The 17,125-nt window shown below is 34.4% G+C and overlaps 2 protein-coding genes across 3 annotated transcripts; one reads left to right on the top strand and one right to left on the bottom strand.

Moving 5' to 3' along the window:
- Positions 1-1,173: 1,173 nt before the first annotated feature.
- Positions 1,174-4,197, top strand: LOC145593668 (uncharacterized). Of its 2 annotated transcripts, XM_081649969.1 has the most exons (3): positions 1,174-2,908; positions 3,191-3,311; positions 4,072-4,197. In XM_081649969.1, the coding sequence occupies exon 1, from the start codon at positions 1,249-1,251 to the stop codon at positions 2,836-2,838; it is 1,590 nt and encodes a 529-aa protein (XP_081506095.1). In that variant the 5' UTR covers positions 1,174-1,248; the 3' UTR covers positions 2,839-2,908; positions 3,191-3,311; positions 4,072-4,197. The 2 variants fall into 2 exon arrangements, with proteins under 2 accessions (XP_081506095.1, XP_081506094.1); XM_081649968.1 differs by lacking the exon at positions 4,072-4,197 and having other exon boundaries at positions 3,191-3,436.
- Positions 3,875-8,325, bottom strand: LOC145593669 (aspartyl protease AED3-like). The gene is made up of 3 exons (XM_081649970.1): positions 7,726-8,325; positions 5,838-6,312; positions 3,875-4,480 (listed from the first exon to the last, which is right to left on the bottom strand). Exons 1-3 carry the CDS (start codon positions 8,206-8,208, stop codon positions 4,125-4,127), a joined length of 1,314 nt encoding a protein of 437 aa, XP_081506096.1. The 5' UTR covers positions 8,209-8,325; the 3' UTR covers positions 3,875-4,124.
- Positions 8,326-17,125: the final 8,800 nt, after the last annotated feature.

The raw sequence follows: 17,125 nt of genomic DNA, 5'->3' as shown, positions 1-17,125 counted from the left end.
ATTTTCATTTTCTTATGTAAAACCTTATAGCTTCTAAATTTCTATTACTATATTATTTATTTTTTTAATAAAATTCAATTCAATAACCTTTATGAATTTGGTATTAATTGGTATAAATTAAAATGCAAGTTATTTTGTTACAATTTTTTTTTTTTTGGATAAATTTTTGTTGAATAATTAACACCATCATTTATAATTTTTGTTGTAAAGGTTAATTATGACCGTGCATGGCACGGGACTTAACCTAGTAAACACTAAAGTATGATTCTATGTTGATAATATGGGTAAGATTCTAGTACCACTATATGTGGAAAAATAAATCCCCCCAGTCCCCACCATCATGTTTAAAAAGACTACAAGTAGTCAAATGTGACCATTACGTACTACCTTTGATCTAGTATAATGGTTAAGCTGATTAGACGTGAGCATCTTTGCTATCGATCTTATTTGGTTAAAGTTTTTAAAGTCATTCAAAATTTTACATTGGAAAAAAAAAAAGCTTTTCATTCCTATTTGATTGACACACTTTTTAAATAAATACGTCTTTTTTTTTTTTTTTATGAGGGACAAATACGTCTTTATTTAATTGACATATTTTTCTTTATTTTTAATATGGGATGGACTTCATCATTTTAATTTGTAATTTTATTTTAGCCCGTATCTTACCCAATGTTCTAGAAAAAAATGTACCACCCACTAGCTATGATAAAAAATAAAAAATAAAAAAAAATAGTAATAATAATTCACTTCTACATGCTACCTACGCAATAAAATAACAATTCAATTGAAATTTGCCTAATTTTATTATCTGTTAGATTGTATCAACTAAACATGTCAAGAGCAAAATAAAAAAAACTCGCTCGGTGTCTTTCATTACCTCTTTGTTCATCAGATTTGTGTAAGAGGGTAGTAATCTAAAGATAAGGGAGCATATTTCAAAATCCAAAAAATAAATAGACTAAACATATGGAATAAATGCCTATGGAATGCATGTTAAAGGAATTTTTAACAATCTTTTTCAAAAACTATAAAGAAATTGAAAAAAAAAATTGAATTATGATACAAGTGGAGCAAGAATCCACCTTTTATTTTATTTTTTTTCCCATTCAAAAGAATCATTAAATTATCTCTTGGTTCACCATATATAAGGAGACTGAACTTTGTATGCTATAACTCACCCACTTCATTTCTAACCCAAATTTCCAACCTTTCAAATAAGTTATTTTTAATCAATTGTTTATAGCATCAATGAAATTATACAAACCTAGCTATTCCAACCAAACAAACTTCTCTAAATATGAGTACCAAGAGCATATGAGCCAATCCAGCTATGAAAGCCAAGCCCAAGATAATTTCTTGGGCCAATCCATTGAGAAGCCCACCAACTACTATGCCCAAGCCCGAACCGTCCTCCCAAGCCCATCAATTCATGTCCAAGAAGACCATAATGTGATGGGGAATATGAAGATGCATGAGGGTCAAGTGGGCTTGGGAGAAATGGAGCATGGCTGGTCCAAAAAGCCCAGTCAATACTCTAGCCCAACCCAATACCACCAAGGGCAATCCATGTACCAAGGAGGAGGGCAAAAGGCTTACAATTACGGTGACGGCGGATTTGAAGGTGGTTATGCTAGTAAGGCCACCGCGCTTTCTGGTCCAAAATACTTGAGCCCAATAAAAACAAGTCAATCGGGCCGTATGGCACATAAAGAAGAGCATATGATGGGGAATATGGATCAAGGTTGGGGTAACTCGACCCCTAAATTCTCTGGCCCAACCCATGATCAACACTCGGGCCTAGCAATGTATAACGAGGATCGAACGATGGGGAAAACGGGTGTTGGTTGGGAAAACTCGCCCACGAAATTCACTAGCTCCACCCGAAGTAATCAATCGGGTCTTGGAATGCATAAAAATGAGCATATGATAGAGAATGATGATGAAGTTTGGGCTTATCCGCCTAATAAATTCTCAAACTCAAACCAAATCCATCATGATGATAGTTTACTCCAAAACGAGAACCATATGGCTGGAGAAATGGGTCGTGGTTGGGCCAACTCACCAAATAAGTTCTCTAGTCCAACCCAAAATCATCAAGGCAACATGGCAACGTACAATGAGGGGAATATGATAGGTAATATGGATCAAGGTTGGTCCAACTCACCAAGGAAGTTCTCTAGCCCAACTAAGGCTCACCACTCTGGCCTTGCAACACATAACCAAGATTACATGAGTGGGAACACAAATCACCGCGGTTGGACTAATAACTCACCAGACAAGTTCTCTAGTCCAACACAACCTCATCACTCAGGCTACGCGATGGGGAAGGTGGACCATGGTTATGCTAACTCACCCACCAAATACACTGGGCCAAATCATTTTAGTAGCTCCAACAACACCATGTATGGAGAGCGCGAGCAACACGAATGGGGTGATAAGTCCATCAACGGATTTGGGTCAAACCAACTGAACCATTCGGCCCACACCCAATATGGCGACTATGATCACAACGTAGATGAGGGTGTTAATGACATTATGGATGAGATACTAACCAAGTATCCATCCCATAATGTTAGTGGTGGACATGGAGGTGGTTGGGCTGGAAAGCCCAACTCCTATGCAAGCCAAAACCAGGCTATGGGCTATGCTGCTCAAGCATTTGGTGGCTCGGGCCAATATGGGAGCGCGGCCCAGTCCATGTCGAGTTCTAGCTCTAAATACGCGGTAAAAAAAGAGTTAAGTTTAGGATTCTCTGCCAATTGCAACAAGGAAGAATATTCAAGTAATTCCAGTGCTAAGAAGTTCGCGGCCAAGATCATGTTTGGTAGAAAAGGGTAGCAAATAGCCGAATATAATAGCTAAGGTGATCAAGAAAGCGGGGTTCAGATTACCAAAGACATTATCAAAGGTAAAAAAAACCTCTTCTAATTAAAAACTTGAAATGTTGATGATCTTAAATTCATTTCTTGTATAGGAATATAATTGGTCTTTACGTGTCACATGTGATATGTGACACAAGCGCAATGCACACACTGCCTTAGTGCATGTACACTCGAGTATAAGATAGATGTGCTAGCAGCCTAGCACCCGAGTGTAATACTAGTCAAGTTGATCTTTTATGTGTTGAATTATTTTGATATTGATGTATAAACGTTCATTGATTAATTTATCCACGAAATGACAATTGCAGGGTTTACCAAGTAGAGAAAATCAGCTTGGACAATCTAAAATCATACGGAGTATGATCTACTAAGAAATAAAGACTAGTTATAAGCAAGACTTTCACATTTGTCTAGCTACTAAACTGTCATGTATGTTTTAATTTAATGCTTAGCATTTGTAAAATAAATGCTTGTTGCTTTAAGCTCTCCTTTTTGTATAATGAATTGTTTGTTATATATCTTAAATATGAATTTACAAGCGATTAGAAATTTGAGATGATGTGAAAACTGACCAAGATAAATTTTCCTATCGAGGAAGTTCCAGTTAATTAATTTGATAAACAAAATTTGTTTATCAAATGGCAAAATGGTAAATAAAACAACATAAATGCACAGTCATTATGGAATTTTCGTAAATATATCAACAACAGTGAGACCCATATTTAACAAAAAGTTGTTGATTTATTTACAATTGTGCCATTTGATAAACAAATTTTGTTTATCAAATTGATTAACTTGAATTTTCCTATATCCGCGCCCATGTATGCCATTGGCAACATGATGGGTCAGAACGACCCAATAATTTTTCAAACTAGCTTGGTAATGAGACGATTAAGCTTGCTAACGCGTTTAAACATTGACAAATTATAGCAGAGAACACATACAATTATCTTCAGACGTGAAGAACCCGTGACAATATCAAAACACAAAAGTAGTGATAAAACAAATCCCCTTCATTTTCTTTTTGCATTCCTCTGTTTGTTTCAGTACTATTTTGTAAATTGTCCCCCTTTTTCTTAACTAACGAAATTGTCACTTTTCAAATCATGGACTACCTTAGTAAAAAAAGGATTACTCCAAGACATAACTTATAACATTACTTATACTAATACATTATGTTTTATCTCAGGGAATGAACAGCCTTTTAACACTCCCAACTTCCTTAAAAAAAATTTGAAAATCCTAAGTACAAGTTTCACGAGAAATGCCAATCCTATTGTTAGGGACATCATAGACGACCCTGTGGTTCTGTTGCTGCATGTTGGCTATGATATTGAGGGCGGAGTTGGGGTTTTCCGGGGCAGCCGCCATAGCGAGGCATGCGATGCTGGTGGAGGTACTACGGAGTAGGAAGTTGTCTTGGTCCAATGTCAAGTCCATGCCATCAAAAACAAAGGTTATGGATGGTATGGTTATTGGTACGCTGTAGCACGTGTCGAACCCGCCTAGGGATGTTACCTCTGCCTTCCCCATTCGACTCCTGAACTCATCCCTCACCGCGGTGTAGGCTGGTAAGGTTAGCCGGGTGTACACTGTGCCTGAAAAATATTTTGGAAGAATATAATTAAGCATGGAATAATAATTTTGATAATGGATGGTCTTTTGACATAAAGTATAGAATATATAACGTTATTAGTGGTTTGTTCTTTGACACAACTTTAGTTAGATTATTATTTTCAATTCAGTTTATTTGATCCTATATATTTGCTTATTTCATAAATGAACAGACCATACTAGATCATAAGTACATATTAATATAAATCTACCAATATATTCATTTGATAATTTTTGTAAGGATTATTGTACAAATTAGTTCATAGTAGAAAAAGCAAATCAAACTAAATCAAATTTGAAAAATTAGATCTTGTTAGGGGAAGTACTTAACAAGTCTTAGAAGATCAAACCTTGTTTCGTAATAAATTATGTTGGTACTAAATTGTGACTTAGTACCTACTGACTCAAAGTCTAAATCCTAATTGGTACCAAAACGAAATACTTAGGTACTAAGATCACCAACAACTAAACACAAATACCAACAACTCAACAACTCAACAAGGTTTACAAGTACTTAATGACTCATGTTTGAGAATTTTCCTACTACCTCCGTATCATATTGCAAATAATATGAAACGGAGGTAGTATATCAAGTGAATTAAATATAGCCTAAATTATCGTAACATGTTAAAAAATAAAAATTGGACCCATAATTTCATCATGTATGTGCATAGAACATGTCAACATGGGCATGGTAAATTGATAAGTGTAGTTGACAAAATAAACATTTGGTGTGGTCACAAAGACAAGTAACTTTTGTGAATAAAATGGTGGTGGTCCTGCAAAAAATTTTGGCCTTAAGTAAGTTTGGGGATGACTATGCACTAAAATTGAGAAGAATTGAAGTGAGAGACTAATAGACCTTGATATTAACGTTACAATACAAGCATCTAAGGATGGATGATGCCTTTCACGGGTGTGCTTCTGTTTTCCACTTTACTGATAGTGGCAGCAGCTGCACCATGATTTTAATTTGTAGGGCATGGAACTCACTGTTTTTTTTCCAAAGGGTGATGAAAGCACTGTTATGTGGTGCCTACACCCCGGTATTAGTCTTGATTATGATCTCGGTCGTTACTATGTAACAAAGAAATACACGTGTTTGGAGATGGAGTTTAATTTATATGGTAATCAACATAGTATTCTATGTTCATTACCAGGCCATTATTCTTATGAATTCTGACCATTACTGATGGTTGACCAATTGTCATGTACTTAAATTTACTACCTCTGTTCCTAATTAGAGTTGGAATAATGTAAAAAGTCAAAATAATGCATCTATTGAAAAGTAGAGATAGTATGTATTTATTATGTTTAGTGTTAAACAATCCGTTTACTTACCGGAATCAATAACAGTGCCAGCGCCGTTGTTAGGGTTGAAGGCCAAAGCTTCGGGTGGAATAGCAACAGTTTTACTCCCCACTTTAACTGCTTTCAAGTTAACATAGTAAAGGGAAGGCCTCTTTGGGTTCTTAAGCAATGGTGTGTAATGGATTCTTTTAGGCTGGGCTACCGGGCCGAGTTTCATGGATCCAGAGAAATTTGATGACCTAAAGCTGGGCAAGCAGTAGGAAAATGTGGATCGGTATAGGCTTTGGGTTTGAGACATGAGCGATAATGGGCCTCGTCCAAGGCCCAATAGTCCTTGTGGTGGGACCGACGCCCCGGTTGTCTTTTGGATGCAACCAAAGACATAGCCTGGGATAGGGTCCCGGGCTAGGGCGATGGTGTCTTGTGCAAGGGTGGCCGCTAGGGTGGAACCGCCATAGGTCTGATTGTAAGTGCACAAGTTTTGGACACAGACGGGGTTTGTTACCTAAAAAGGAAGAACAAATAAAACATGGTTAAAATTTTGTACAAGTAGTGCAATTGACATGGAACATTATTGATACTTCAAATCTTGCACAAAGAATAGATACTAAAAAAGAAATCATGTACTGATTATTTTTCTTAATACAGTGTAGTACAAGTATTGTTAAGTACAAAATGTGATGTAACATATTGCCTATTTGCCATGTAAGAAATGCATAACTATAGTACTGAAATAAATTTATTTTATTTTACTTCTATTTTCGGAATATAAAATGGTCTCATTATACATAGTAGAAACCTCGGTCATTCAGACTCATAGAAGAAAACATCCACATAATAATATTTGAACCACAGTTAGTGGACAATGAGGCTATTTACCTCATAGTAGGAAGGCGAGAGATCTAACATTGAGCTCTCACTTAATTTCTTACGATCCAATATTTTATGAAAGTAGTTTTATTCAATATAATTTTAACTTCCCGCTAATTACAAGAATATTTATTTGAAATTCCAATAAATCACTCGATCAGGATATCATTAGTGCACTAAAGGTCAAAAGCTAAACCCAAATAACAGATCTTGTTTTTTAGGGGTGTGGCTTGTTTATCCATACCTAATAATTATGAAAGTTACTTTGCCTTTCATTATCTTATTATGTACAAAGTGATACTTTTATCCAACATAAAAAAAAGCAACTAGATTTACAACTCTTTTTATTCACAATTTCTAATCATGATGGTAGATTCATTTCATAAAACTAATTTTGTAATAACTGATCAACACTTACTTTCTAAACTATTTGGAGTATACTATACCACAAATAGTACATTTATACATGCCTTCCCAAAATAATAATCCAGCCTAATTTCTAAGTGTGGTAAGTAAAATTAATATCCAAATCATATTACCTTTAATTTAATGATACCAAAATTTAGAAAATATTGATAAGTTGTTCAGTGAATGATATTTATAGTTTTATATTCTAACATAACTCCTTGATAATGATTGATAATAAAATGTTGCCAAACATTATTTAACATACACAAAATATGTTTGTTACATTTTGCCTAAATTGTGCCATTATATCAACAACTAATCCTGGCCTCAAATTAAGATAAGTTCGTCATACAACTAACAAGAAAATATATAAAGGACGACAATAATGTATGCAACATTGCAATAACTATTTATCTAATTCTTTAGGAATACATGATAAAATTATTTATTAATCTAATCGGTGTAATTAATGTTTAATTTAAGCTAGTTATTACTAATTTCACTTTATGTCATTTCTTAATTTTTATACTTCGTATCCAATTTACAAGTCAATTCTTGAAAAGTTTAGTGTCCACCTGACTAATGTCGTAAGCATTTAAATCTAGTATATGACACAAAAGAATTGAAGAAGAGAAAGTACCTGTTGACACTGAGATGTGCCACAAGCAACGCCTTTATAGGAAGTGGATTTTTCGGTAGAAAAAAGGGTTGAACCACAATTAGTGCAACCACTACAAGGCAACCAAGAACCATCATTACTAGTATCAAATGCCATAAGAAATGTCTGAGCAGGAGTCCCAACCTTCACCCTTACAATGTAGGTTGGGCTCTGGATCAGCTGTCGAGCCCACGCCACGGGAGCGATCGACTTCCGTGCCACGAGGCTCGACAAGTATTGTAACCGAGCCTTGTCCTCAATAAAAGTTTGGATCACACTTTCTTCCCATGACATTTTCTTGGGTTTAAAGGGTGAGCATGGGCTTGATACATGGAAGACCTTAAGGGTTGACCCCTTGTCTTCAGGGAGGTTACATGAGTGATCGAGTCGGCCGAGGCCGAGTCGAGTGAGGGAGAGGAGTTGGAGGAGGAGGAAGAAGAGGGGTGTGAAGTGGAGGTGTTTCATGGTGGCTAGCTAGCTATGTGTTTTTGCTAGCTATGTTTGGTGTAAGATGATAAAAGAGGGGTTGAGAGTTAAGAGTATATATAGTGATGAAATGTGGGTTGGAAGTGAGTGACTTAAGTGAGAGTGTGTGAGTGTGAAGTGGGTGTTGTGTAGTGTGTGATAACAGTCTGTATTCCATTTTCTATGCTCATACTTTTTGTGATAGTTGCAAGAGTTGTAACATGCTAAATGTCCAAATTTTTATTTGTACCTCTATGTAATTATATTAAAGAATTAAAGATGTTGTCTATGTGCGACTTTATCATGTGTTACCTTCCTTTATTGTGAATACGTATTAACGTACTCTTTCCATAAAAAGTCAAATAAATAAATTTCATGCAATGTTAGTAACTTAGTATTAAGATGAAACCAGAGTTTTTGGATTGGTAAGTTGCTTTTGAGTTCGATTTTGCCTCTAATTAATTTGATTAAAATTTAACATAATAGTGAATTAATTAAGAGTAAACTACATACGTTAAGAACTATATATGTTAAGATTTTGTGTGAATGAAAATGTATGTTATGCATTATCGGACATTGAAAATGCATGAAAAGAAATAATAACCACTTATATATAAACCTAGTTACGTACTTCATATTAACTACGTACAATGCAATAGAGGATAATGTTGAGATTTCGTATAAAAAAGTACATAATTATGATTTATCGGACATTGAAAAAGCATGAGAAGATAAATAGTCACTTAATAAGCTTAATTCCTCCGTTCCACCAATATTACAACATATAGTGAATGTATTAGTTTTAAGAAGATTAGAAATATTGAAGTACCCGTGAAAAAAAAAAAAAAAGAAATTGAAGTAAGACCCGCATTGAGCAAGTATGTGTAGATAAGAAAATGTTACAGTAAAAATGACGTTTGTATTCTGCTTTTATTATACAGTAAGATACAGGGAGGGCCTCCCACCCTATCACATGATTGGGGGCCAATGGCTGGGCGAGAAATCGAGCCCCCAACCACTTGGGGGAAGATGGAGGGACTAAGCGTCTAACCATCCCTTCATCTCCTCATTCCTTAAAAGAAAAAAAAAGTATAAAAGAATATACGATGCAATGAAGAGGAAGTATGTATTTCGAATGTCTTTTGGTTTTGATGAACAGAGTTTTTGGCTAAATTCATCGGTTGCACATTTGCACCATGTGTCCATGTTAGTAACACTAACACAATAATCTTTAGTGTCTTGTAATCTTGTGCAACTACATACATACACACAACTAACAAGCCATTACTTTCAGTCTTTCAGAATTTGTAAAACAATAAAGAATTTTCTTATCACCTTCCCCTGTTTTTTTACCAAATTTTGTCCCTGATCTATTTAGATGTGACTGTCTAATTGTAATTTCTGGTTATACTCTGATCTTTTACAATAGCTCCAACAAATTCGTAGCATGGGCGCAAAACTATGCGGTTAAGCGCGTCGTATAATTGCTTGGGCACTGCCGAATACACAAAATTACAAAATTCTTTGCAAACTCAAGAAATGGTATGGAAAATAATTTCAATAATTTTGCAATCTCATCAACAACATACATATCACAAAATTGTGAGATTGAGGTGGTGGAATAATGGTATCACGTTCCACCTCGGAATCCTTGATCAATGCAGTCTAAGGATTAACCTTATAGGGCTCATTAGTTTCCTCCCATATCTCGTGCACTAATACGAGTACAATCTAGTGATGTACTTTCTAAAGTAAATATTGTAATACAATTGTTTGCGATTACTTTATGACCTAGAATATATAGTACATGAAATTTATTAGAATTATTATTAATGAAACACTAGTGCAAATTTGGTGGATTTGGAGGGAAACTAGGTGATTTGAGTGACCTGTAGTAAGAAGTTGAAAAATGTATAATACAACATAAACTTTTATACATGGCTGATCACACTGTTTGTCCAATTAGACGAGACGGGGGCCTGCACAAGCGGTGGAGCATGTGCGAGTTCGAGCCCCGTCAGTCCCGACCTAGGCGTGAAAACACGCTGATATTACAAAGTATTTCTTACTACTTTTTATTTATAATAGTTTTAGAAAAAACCCGATACTCTAGTGTCAGATTAAGCTTATGGATCTTTAAGTTAAGAGTGTTGTATTTGGTTGTACTTCTATCCGTGATTAATAAAATAAAATTTAGGTATAATATTTCCTAAATTACATGAGAGATGTTATCATCGAAATGTGATTAGATGCCAGGAATTGATAAAATCTAGACAAATTCAGGTTGGCTAGTATGATTTAATATTATGTATTAATGTTTGGTAACTAATATTAAATTAATTAAGGATTAAGACTTATGAACACAAAACATCTCTTAAAGTATACTGTTATAATTAGCAAAATCGTACTTAAGTACGTTAACATTCTCTATAATCTAATAATATAACTATATGATCCAAAAGTGCAACATTCTTTCAATTTTCATAAGCAGACAAATGTGTCATGTGATCTACGTAAATTACTAAAACAATAGAAAATGACTCTTTTTCTGCCCTTCTAACGCATCTCGTGAAATTGAAGTGCATTGTTCTGAATTGGACAGAATATTGTTTCACTAAATACTAATTAAGTACTAATTATATGGTTTACAATGTAATTGCAACTTAGAAGTCTTATTAATTATTGTCTTATACGTGTTTAATTTCATTTTTAAATTTTAAATTACTACTCAGTTGGATTGCTAGTTTTTTAAAATTGTTAATGTAAAGTGCACATTTCAGTATCATGTACTGAATGTTCACATTAAAAGATGAAGTATTGAAGCAAAGAGCTTCAATTTTATAAACAAAGTGGGTTGCTCCGATCCACTAATTTTACTAATTGATTTTAAGATGAAACTTTATTTGATTTTGTTGTTGCGTGGGTCTGATCTTCATCTCCTTTTATTCAATTTGAGATCATTTTAGCTTGGATATTTGTTATTGAATTTGTGTCGACAAAGCTCTTTTTTACGTATGTTTGAGAAACGTACGTGGGATAATTTGTATTCATAATTGAATTACGGAGTGGACTTGATTTGAACTCTAGTACTACTAGTGAGCCATGCCATACTTTCATGTAAATGATTGATATTAAGGTATAACCTTACTTAAACTTCGTTATTAGGCCTTCACTTTCTCATTTCTCCATTTGTTATGTCACTAAACTACTTAAATTGTACCCATTCTGGTTTCAAAAAAAAATAAAATAAATAAAAATAAAAAAAAATAAAAAGCCTTAAATTGTACTGTATATCTATTGTGTAAAACTCTATTTTCCTTAATTTATTTGGCGAAATTAACTTATTCTCATTGAAGTGAAAGTAAAATTTGTTTTTTTGAAACCAAGTAAAATTTGTTTAACTTAACCTATTTTGTGTTTTGTTTAATTTAGAATAAACTAAAGGAAAAATTGAAATCAGTAATCCCACCTTTGCTCGATCTGCTCAAAACGAGCCAACCTTTGCATATACTGGGAACAAGCCCACCTTTCACCTCTATTTTCTCAAAATGGGTCTTTTGACTTACAACTTGACCAGGTTAAATTTTTTTTCCCCTTTAATCTCTCTCCTCTAACCTTCACCACCATTACCTTTCCAACCCTCCATAACAGCCACCTCATCACCACCACTACCCCTCCATAACATTACTCCCACCACCTATCACAGCCTACCTCTGCTTGCCACCACCCTATCTAGTTTACATCTGATCACCACCAGCCCATCCCACCACTAACCCCTTCCTCAAAGCCTCCCTTAATCGAACCACCACTTTTTACCTGAGCACCACTCAACTGCGGGAAACACCAGCCGACCCCCAATGCATCGGACCAAGTCCACACCAACCATGGCCCTACTACTGACCCCCACCAGCCACGACCCCTTTAATAGAACCCTATCCCCACCCAACTGAAATCCAATCTTCTAACCACCACCCCATAGAAATCCCATCCCCAAAACCCGCTGCGTCAGACCAAAACCCCACCCATCCTGACCCAATTAGACCGAAAATCACTCCACATTACCCGCGAAAGTCCCAATTAAACCCACCTTGGAGTATGAGAAGAACTCGGGGAAGGGGGTAGTAGCTGCTGATTTTCGACAAGGCAGGGAGTGTTAGCTGCCATTTGGTAGGGAAAGGGGTGGTAGGAGCTTGTTCCTAGAAAAGGAATGGGTTGCTCTGGCAGGGAAGGGTGTGGTTACAATGGTCGGGGAATAGGGAAAGAGCTTTTTTTTTTTATAGAGTATAAAACATATTCCTGGACCTCAACCATCAGTTTAAGCTTTTGGTTGAATTGGTCCACCAACATGGTATCAAGAGCCAACGTGATACAAAGGTCACGGGTTCGAATCTCATCCACCCCTTCTTCAAAATGAAATTAATTCGCACCAGGTATGGGTGGACCTATCATCAGCTTAAGCTTTTGGTTGAGTTGGCCCTCCGATCCAACATTTTTTAATTAAAAGAATAGGAAAAATTAGAAGGTGACACGTGGCAAGTCACCTTTTAAAATCAGTTACCAAATTATAAAATCGGTCAAGGGCTTGTTTTGAGAAAATAGGTGGCAAAGGTTGGCTCGTTTTGAGCGGATCAAGCAAAGGTGGGATTATTCTTTTCAATTTTTCCTAAACAAAATGACAATAGCTCATTGTTAACCATCTTAACAGAATGTGGACTAGTTTAGGAGATGGGAACTTGTAAATCTACATACCACATAAATAATTTTAGAATTAATTTATAATGTTTTATATTAGTGGAATCATACCAAGTTCATTAATTAATGATTTGATGATGATATAACTCTTACATAGTAAAGGTAAATAATCTTGGTTGTGGAAACCAGTGGTGCTCTATAATGCAGACAAATGGTCCAAGATATTCCCTAATAATTAGACATCATAATCATTTATTAACTTTTATGAAAGTGTGAAATTTCCTTCAAATATTTATGTTAATAAAATATATATTTCTTATCACTTTGCATTTGGTGCTAGCTTTTGGCCCATAAAAACACAGGCACTTGGTTTGTTGCTAGTTCTCTTAGACAAAAGAATCTCTACCATAGTATCATGCTTCTTTTCCACTTGTAATGAAATTTGTTGATAATAATTTGTGATATTAAGATCCTATATAGTTGTTGGATCAAATTAATGAATTGTAACATTGTAGAATTTTATTAAGATCCTAGCTAGATCGATCCTACAGAGTATTACTTAATTAAAATTAGTTGATTTTTTCCTAGGTGAGATCATATAAGATCATATACAATCACTAAGATTGTGACTAATAAGATTTGCATCGGTTACATATTTTGAATTTTACGATCAAAATTTTAAGATCAAAATTCAGATCGATTTTACCATTTACGATCACTACTCTATTCGTCTAAAATCAATAATCACGTTATTAATATAATTAAACTCAAACTAGCTATGCATGTGAGTTATCTTATCAATAATGTGATTATTGATTTTTAATAACGTGACTACTCGATCAAAGTTGCATTGTGACAACAAATTAAATTAAAGCTCCTAGAAGATAGTATTTTCACAACTCTATAACAAAAGTGTATAATCAAGCACTAAGATGTAAGAAGATACATATATTTTTGTAAAAGAAGAATACCCTACCAAGAGGGGTATACCCACAAGGCCACAAATGATCATATGGGTCAGAAGTCACAAGATGTATAATGTATAGTGTAAACGTTATGATTATAAGGTGAAAGAAATGAGAAGAAGTTTGATAACAATTGTTGCAACTCCATTTGCATGTACCCGGTGTACAGTATTTTTACTGTACATCGGGTTTTTCTCACGTGCAACTTCTTTATTGTTTTTTTTTTTTTTTTTTTTTTTTAAAATAGCTTAATTTAAAATCACGGAATTTTATACCTAAATCAAAAAAACGCAGAACAATGGAGGAGAGAGAAAGTGAGAAAACGCAGAACAATGGAGGAGAGAGAAAGTGAGAAATCGCAAAAATTGCAAAAAACGATCATCAATCGAGGAGAAAAAAGGTTAGAAAACGCAAAAATTGCAGAAATCGATCATCAATAAAGGAGAAAAAAGGTGAGAAAACGCACAAATAGAAGAATTCGATCATCAATCGAGGAGAAAAAAGGTGAGAAAACTTACAAATTGCAGAAATCGATCATCAATGGAGAATTCGACTTTCGATACAACAAAATGCAGCAATCTCATTCACGAATTGCTACAAAAACAGAGGCAAGTTACCCTTTTCACGCATAAAAGTTACCCTATCTATCCAAAAAAAGTATACCTTATCCTTTCTATCCACTAAATTAACCTTCTCTTTGTTAATAGTTACCCTTTCAAGTAATAAAAGTTACCCCTTTTGTCAATAAAAGTTACCCTTTTCATGCATAAAAGTTACCCTATCTACCCAAAAAAGTATACCTTATCAAATATAAAAAGTAACCCTTTTTATGCCACAAAGTAACCCTTTTTATGCACAAAAGTGACCCCAAAAAACATACACAAGAACCTTTCAAATTACTTAATGTATGCACATACATCAGTATTCCAAAAGAACAAAAAACTAACCACTAAGTTTAATTACATCATTTAACTTGATGTATATGCACAAACATTAAGTTTTTTCATTGTTCAAAAAATGCTCCTAGACCTAATCAACCTTTGCTTCTAACAGTCATTTCACCCTTTAGAAGGAGTGTACTTGTCTGTCTTCTTTTTTGCCCTTTTTCCTTTGGGATTCTCTTCGTCTGCCTCTGCCTTTGCTTCTACTTCAGCTGCCATTATTCTTTCTTCATTATCTTTCTTCTTCTTTGCAGAAATTGCATCCTTTCTTCTCATTTCAATTTCTTGGCAATAAGCAGGATCTTTCTTCTTCTCATTGAACTTCTCTAATTCTGACAACACATCATTCCTAGATTCATTCAAATCACACAGCACCAGTGTCGTACAAATCTCACCTCGCAGAAATTTTCTCCCAATAATCTCACAACAGAAAAAAAAAAAAAAAAAAAAACTTATCAATATGTATAAAAATCCTTTTTACTGCATAAAGTCACCCTTAAAATACAACAAGTAACCCTTTTAAATAAAAAAGTAACCCTTTAACAAGCATAAAGTGACCCTTTTAACTATATAAAGTGACCCTTTTAACTATATAAAGTGACCCTTTTCACTGCATAAAGTCACCCTTTAAACTACAACAAGTAACCCTTTTAAATACAAACGTGACCCTTTTGACAGAATAAAGTGACCCTTTTCACAGCATAAAGTGACCCTTTTCAAAGCATAAAATAACCTTTGTCATGCATATAAATAACAATGTATATATTACTCACACACAATGCACAATGCACATATTACTGGTACTCAAACACATATACACAAACACAATGCAGATATGCATACTATTCTCATAATCTAACTAAAACCTAACATCAAAACTTGAAGAATAATGAATAAAACTTCTGAAAACAAACATGCAAAATTTGTTTAACATGTAACAACACCACAACACATATATATCAAATTTTGAACCAATTATCACAATGAACAATAAAATAAAGCAAAATTAAACATAATAACTTCAAAATTGAAATTCAATTATCATAATATGCATAATAAATCAACAGAAAACAATAAAAAATAACATGCACTACTAATTCGACATATATAAGCGAAAATTCAATTGAAAATTCGAAAAAATGATGAAAAATTAAACAAACACACCTTCTTCAGCATCTACAGCCTTCTTTGTAATCTTCTTCTTCACCATTGCTGAAACTAACACTACAAAAAACGAAAACAAAATCAAAATCAAAAAACCTAAAAATCGAAGAACCAAAACAATTTAAACTAACAAAAATCTCAAAAAAATAAGTAAACTAACCACAATTAAGCGATAAACAACTTCACAAGTGAAAGAAAAGTGAGAAAAAGCTCGAAAAAGCTCGAAAAGCAACAATGGAGGAGAGAGAAATCGCAGTTAACTGGTTTTTAGAGAGAGAAAAACGAGGAGAGAGAAAGCGTGAATGAGTGAATGAAGGAGAAAATCAAGGAGAGAGAAAGTTCTTTTTCTTTAATTTTGGAAAGCACGTGCCCAGGACAGTTTTTTTGTCCTTAAAATCCGCCATTCAATATCATTATTGAACACCCGCTTTTTTTAAAAATTTGTGCAATTGTTGTCGGTGGGAGCGGGGCCTTACAAATTAAAGGAATCCTTAGCTAGCTAGCTAGCCCCTTTAAATATCACTACATTTTAAAGATAACGAGAGGACTCTGATCGTACCTCAACTCGATCACAAGATTTTTTTGTCTAAATTTTTCAAGTCAATTTCTTGAAGCGCGAACAAGGTAAAAGGATTTCATCCCACATACTACCAACTATCTCACGCACTTGATAAGATTCGAACCTTAAATTCCCAGGATGTAAGGCAACAAACTCCCTTATCAACCGAGTCATACCTTAGCTTGCTTGATAGGGCCCCTTAAAATTTGGTCATCATAAGATTGGTGATGATCATGTTACATTACTTGTATTGTGCTTCTTATGGAAACCGCATTTCTATCACTTAATATATGCTTTTTGCTTCCACTTTGATTATATTTTACATATTGGTACTTTTGGTAGGTCATATATTATTAGTTATTTCACCACTTGCTTTTGCCTCACTAATTTTAATTGGATTAAAACTAACGTTTTCAGTTTTTTAATTCTAAGCCTTGTAAAATGTAAATTGACTCAACATGTATGAAGAAGAAGGTGGGGAGCAGTGTACGTGTGCTCTGCACTGCTCATTTTTGAGTTGTTTCAAGATCGGGGTTCATTCTCATCATTAGTAAGAGACCTTATTTTCCTAGGTTTTTCCTATCGATGTATATCCT

The sequence above is a fragment of the Chenopodium album genome, chromosome 19, assembly GCF_948465745.1.
Source record: "Chenopodium album chromosome 19, dcCheAlbu1.1, whole genome shotgun sequence".
NCBI lineage: Eukaryota > Viridiplantae > Streptophyta > Magnoliopsida > Caryophyllales > Amaranthaceae > Chenopodium > Chenopodium album.
The sequence above is the reverse complement of the archived record's forward strand: the minus strand, read 5'-3'. Positions and strand labels throughout refer to the sequence as shown.

Excerpts from the sequence above, each read along its gene's own strand:
- LOC145593668 (XM_081649969.1), top strand. The coding sequence starts at position 1,249 with ATGAAATTATACAAACCTAGCTATTCCAACCAAACAAACTTCTCTAAA.
- LOC145593669 (XM_081649970.1), bottom strand. The coding sequence starts at position 8,208 with ATGAAACACCTCCACTTCACACCCCTCTTCTTCCTCCTCCTCCAACTC. Across the intron at positions 6,313-7,725 it reads GCACATCTCAGTGTCAACAG|GTAACAAACCCCGTCTGTGT; the intron begins GTACTTTCTCTT and ends CTTCCTTTTTAG. Across the intron at positions 4,481-5,837 it reads TGGCACTGTTATTGATTCCG|GCACAGTGTACACCCGGCTA; the intron begins GTAAGTAAACGG and ends AATATTTTTCAG.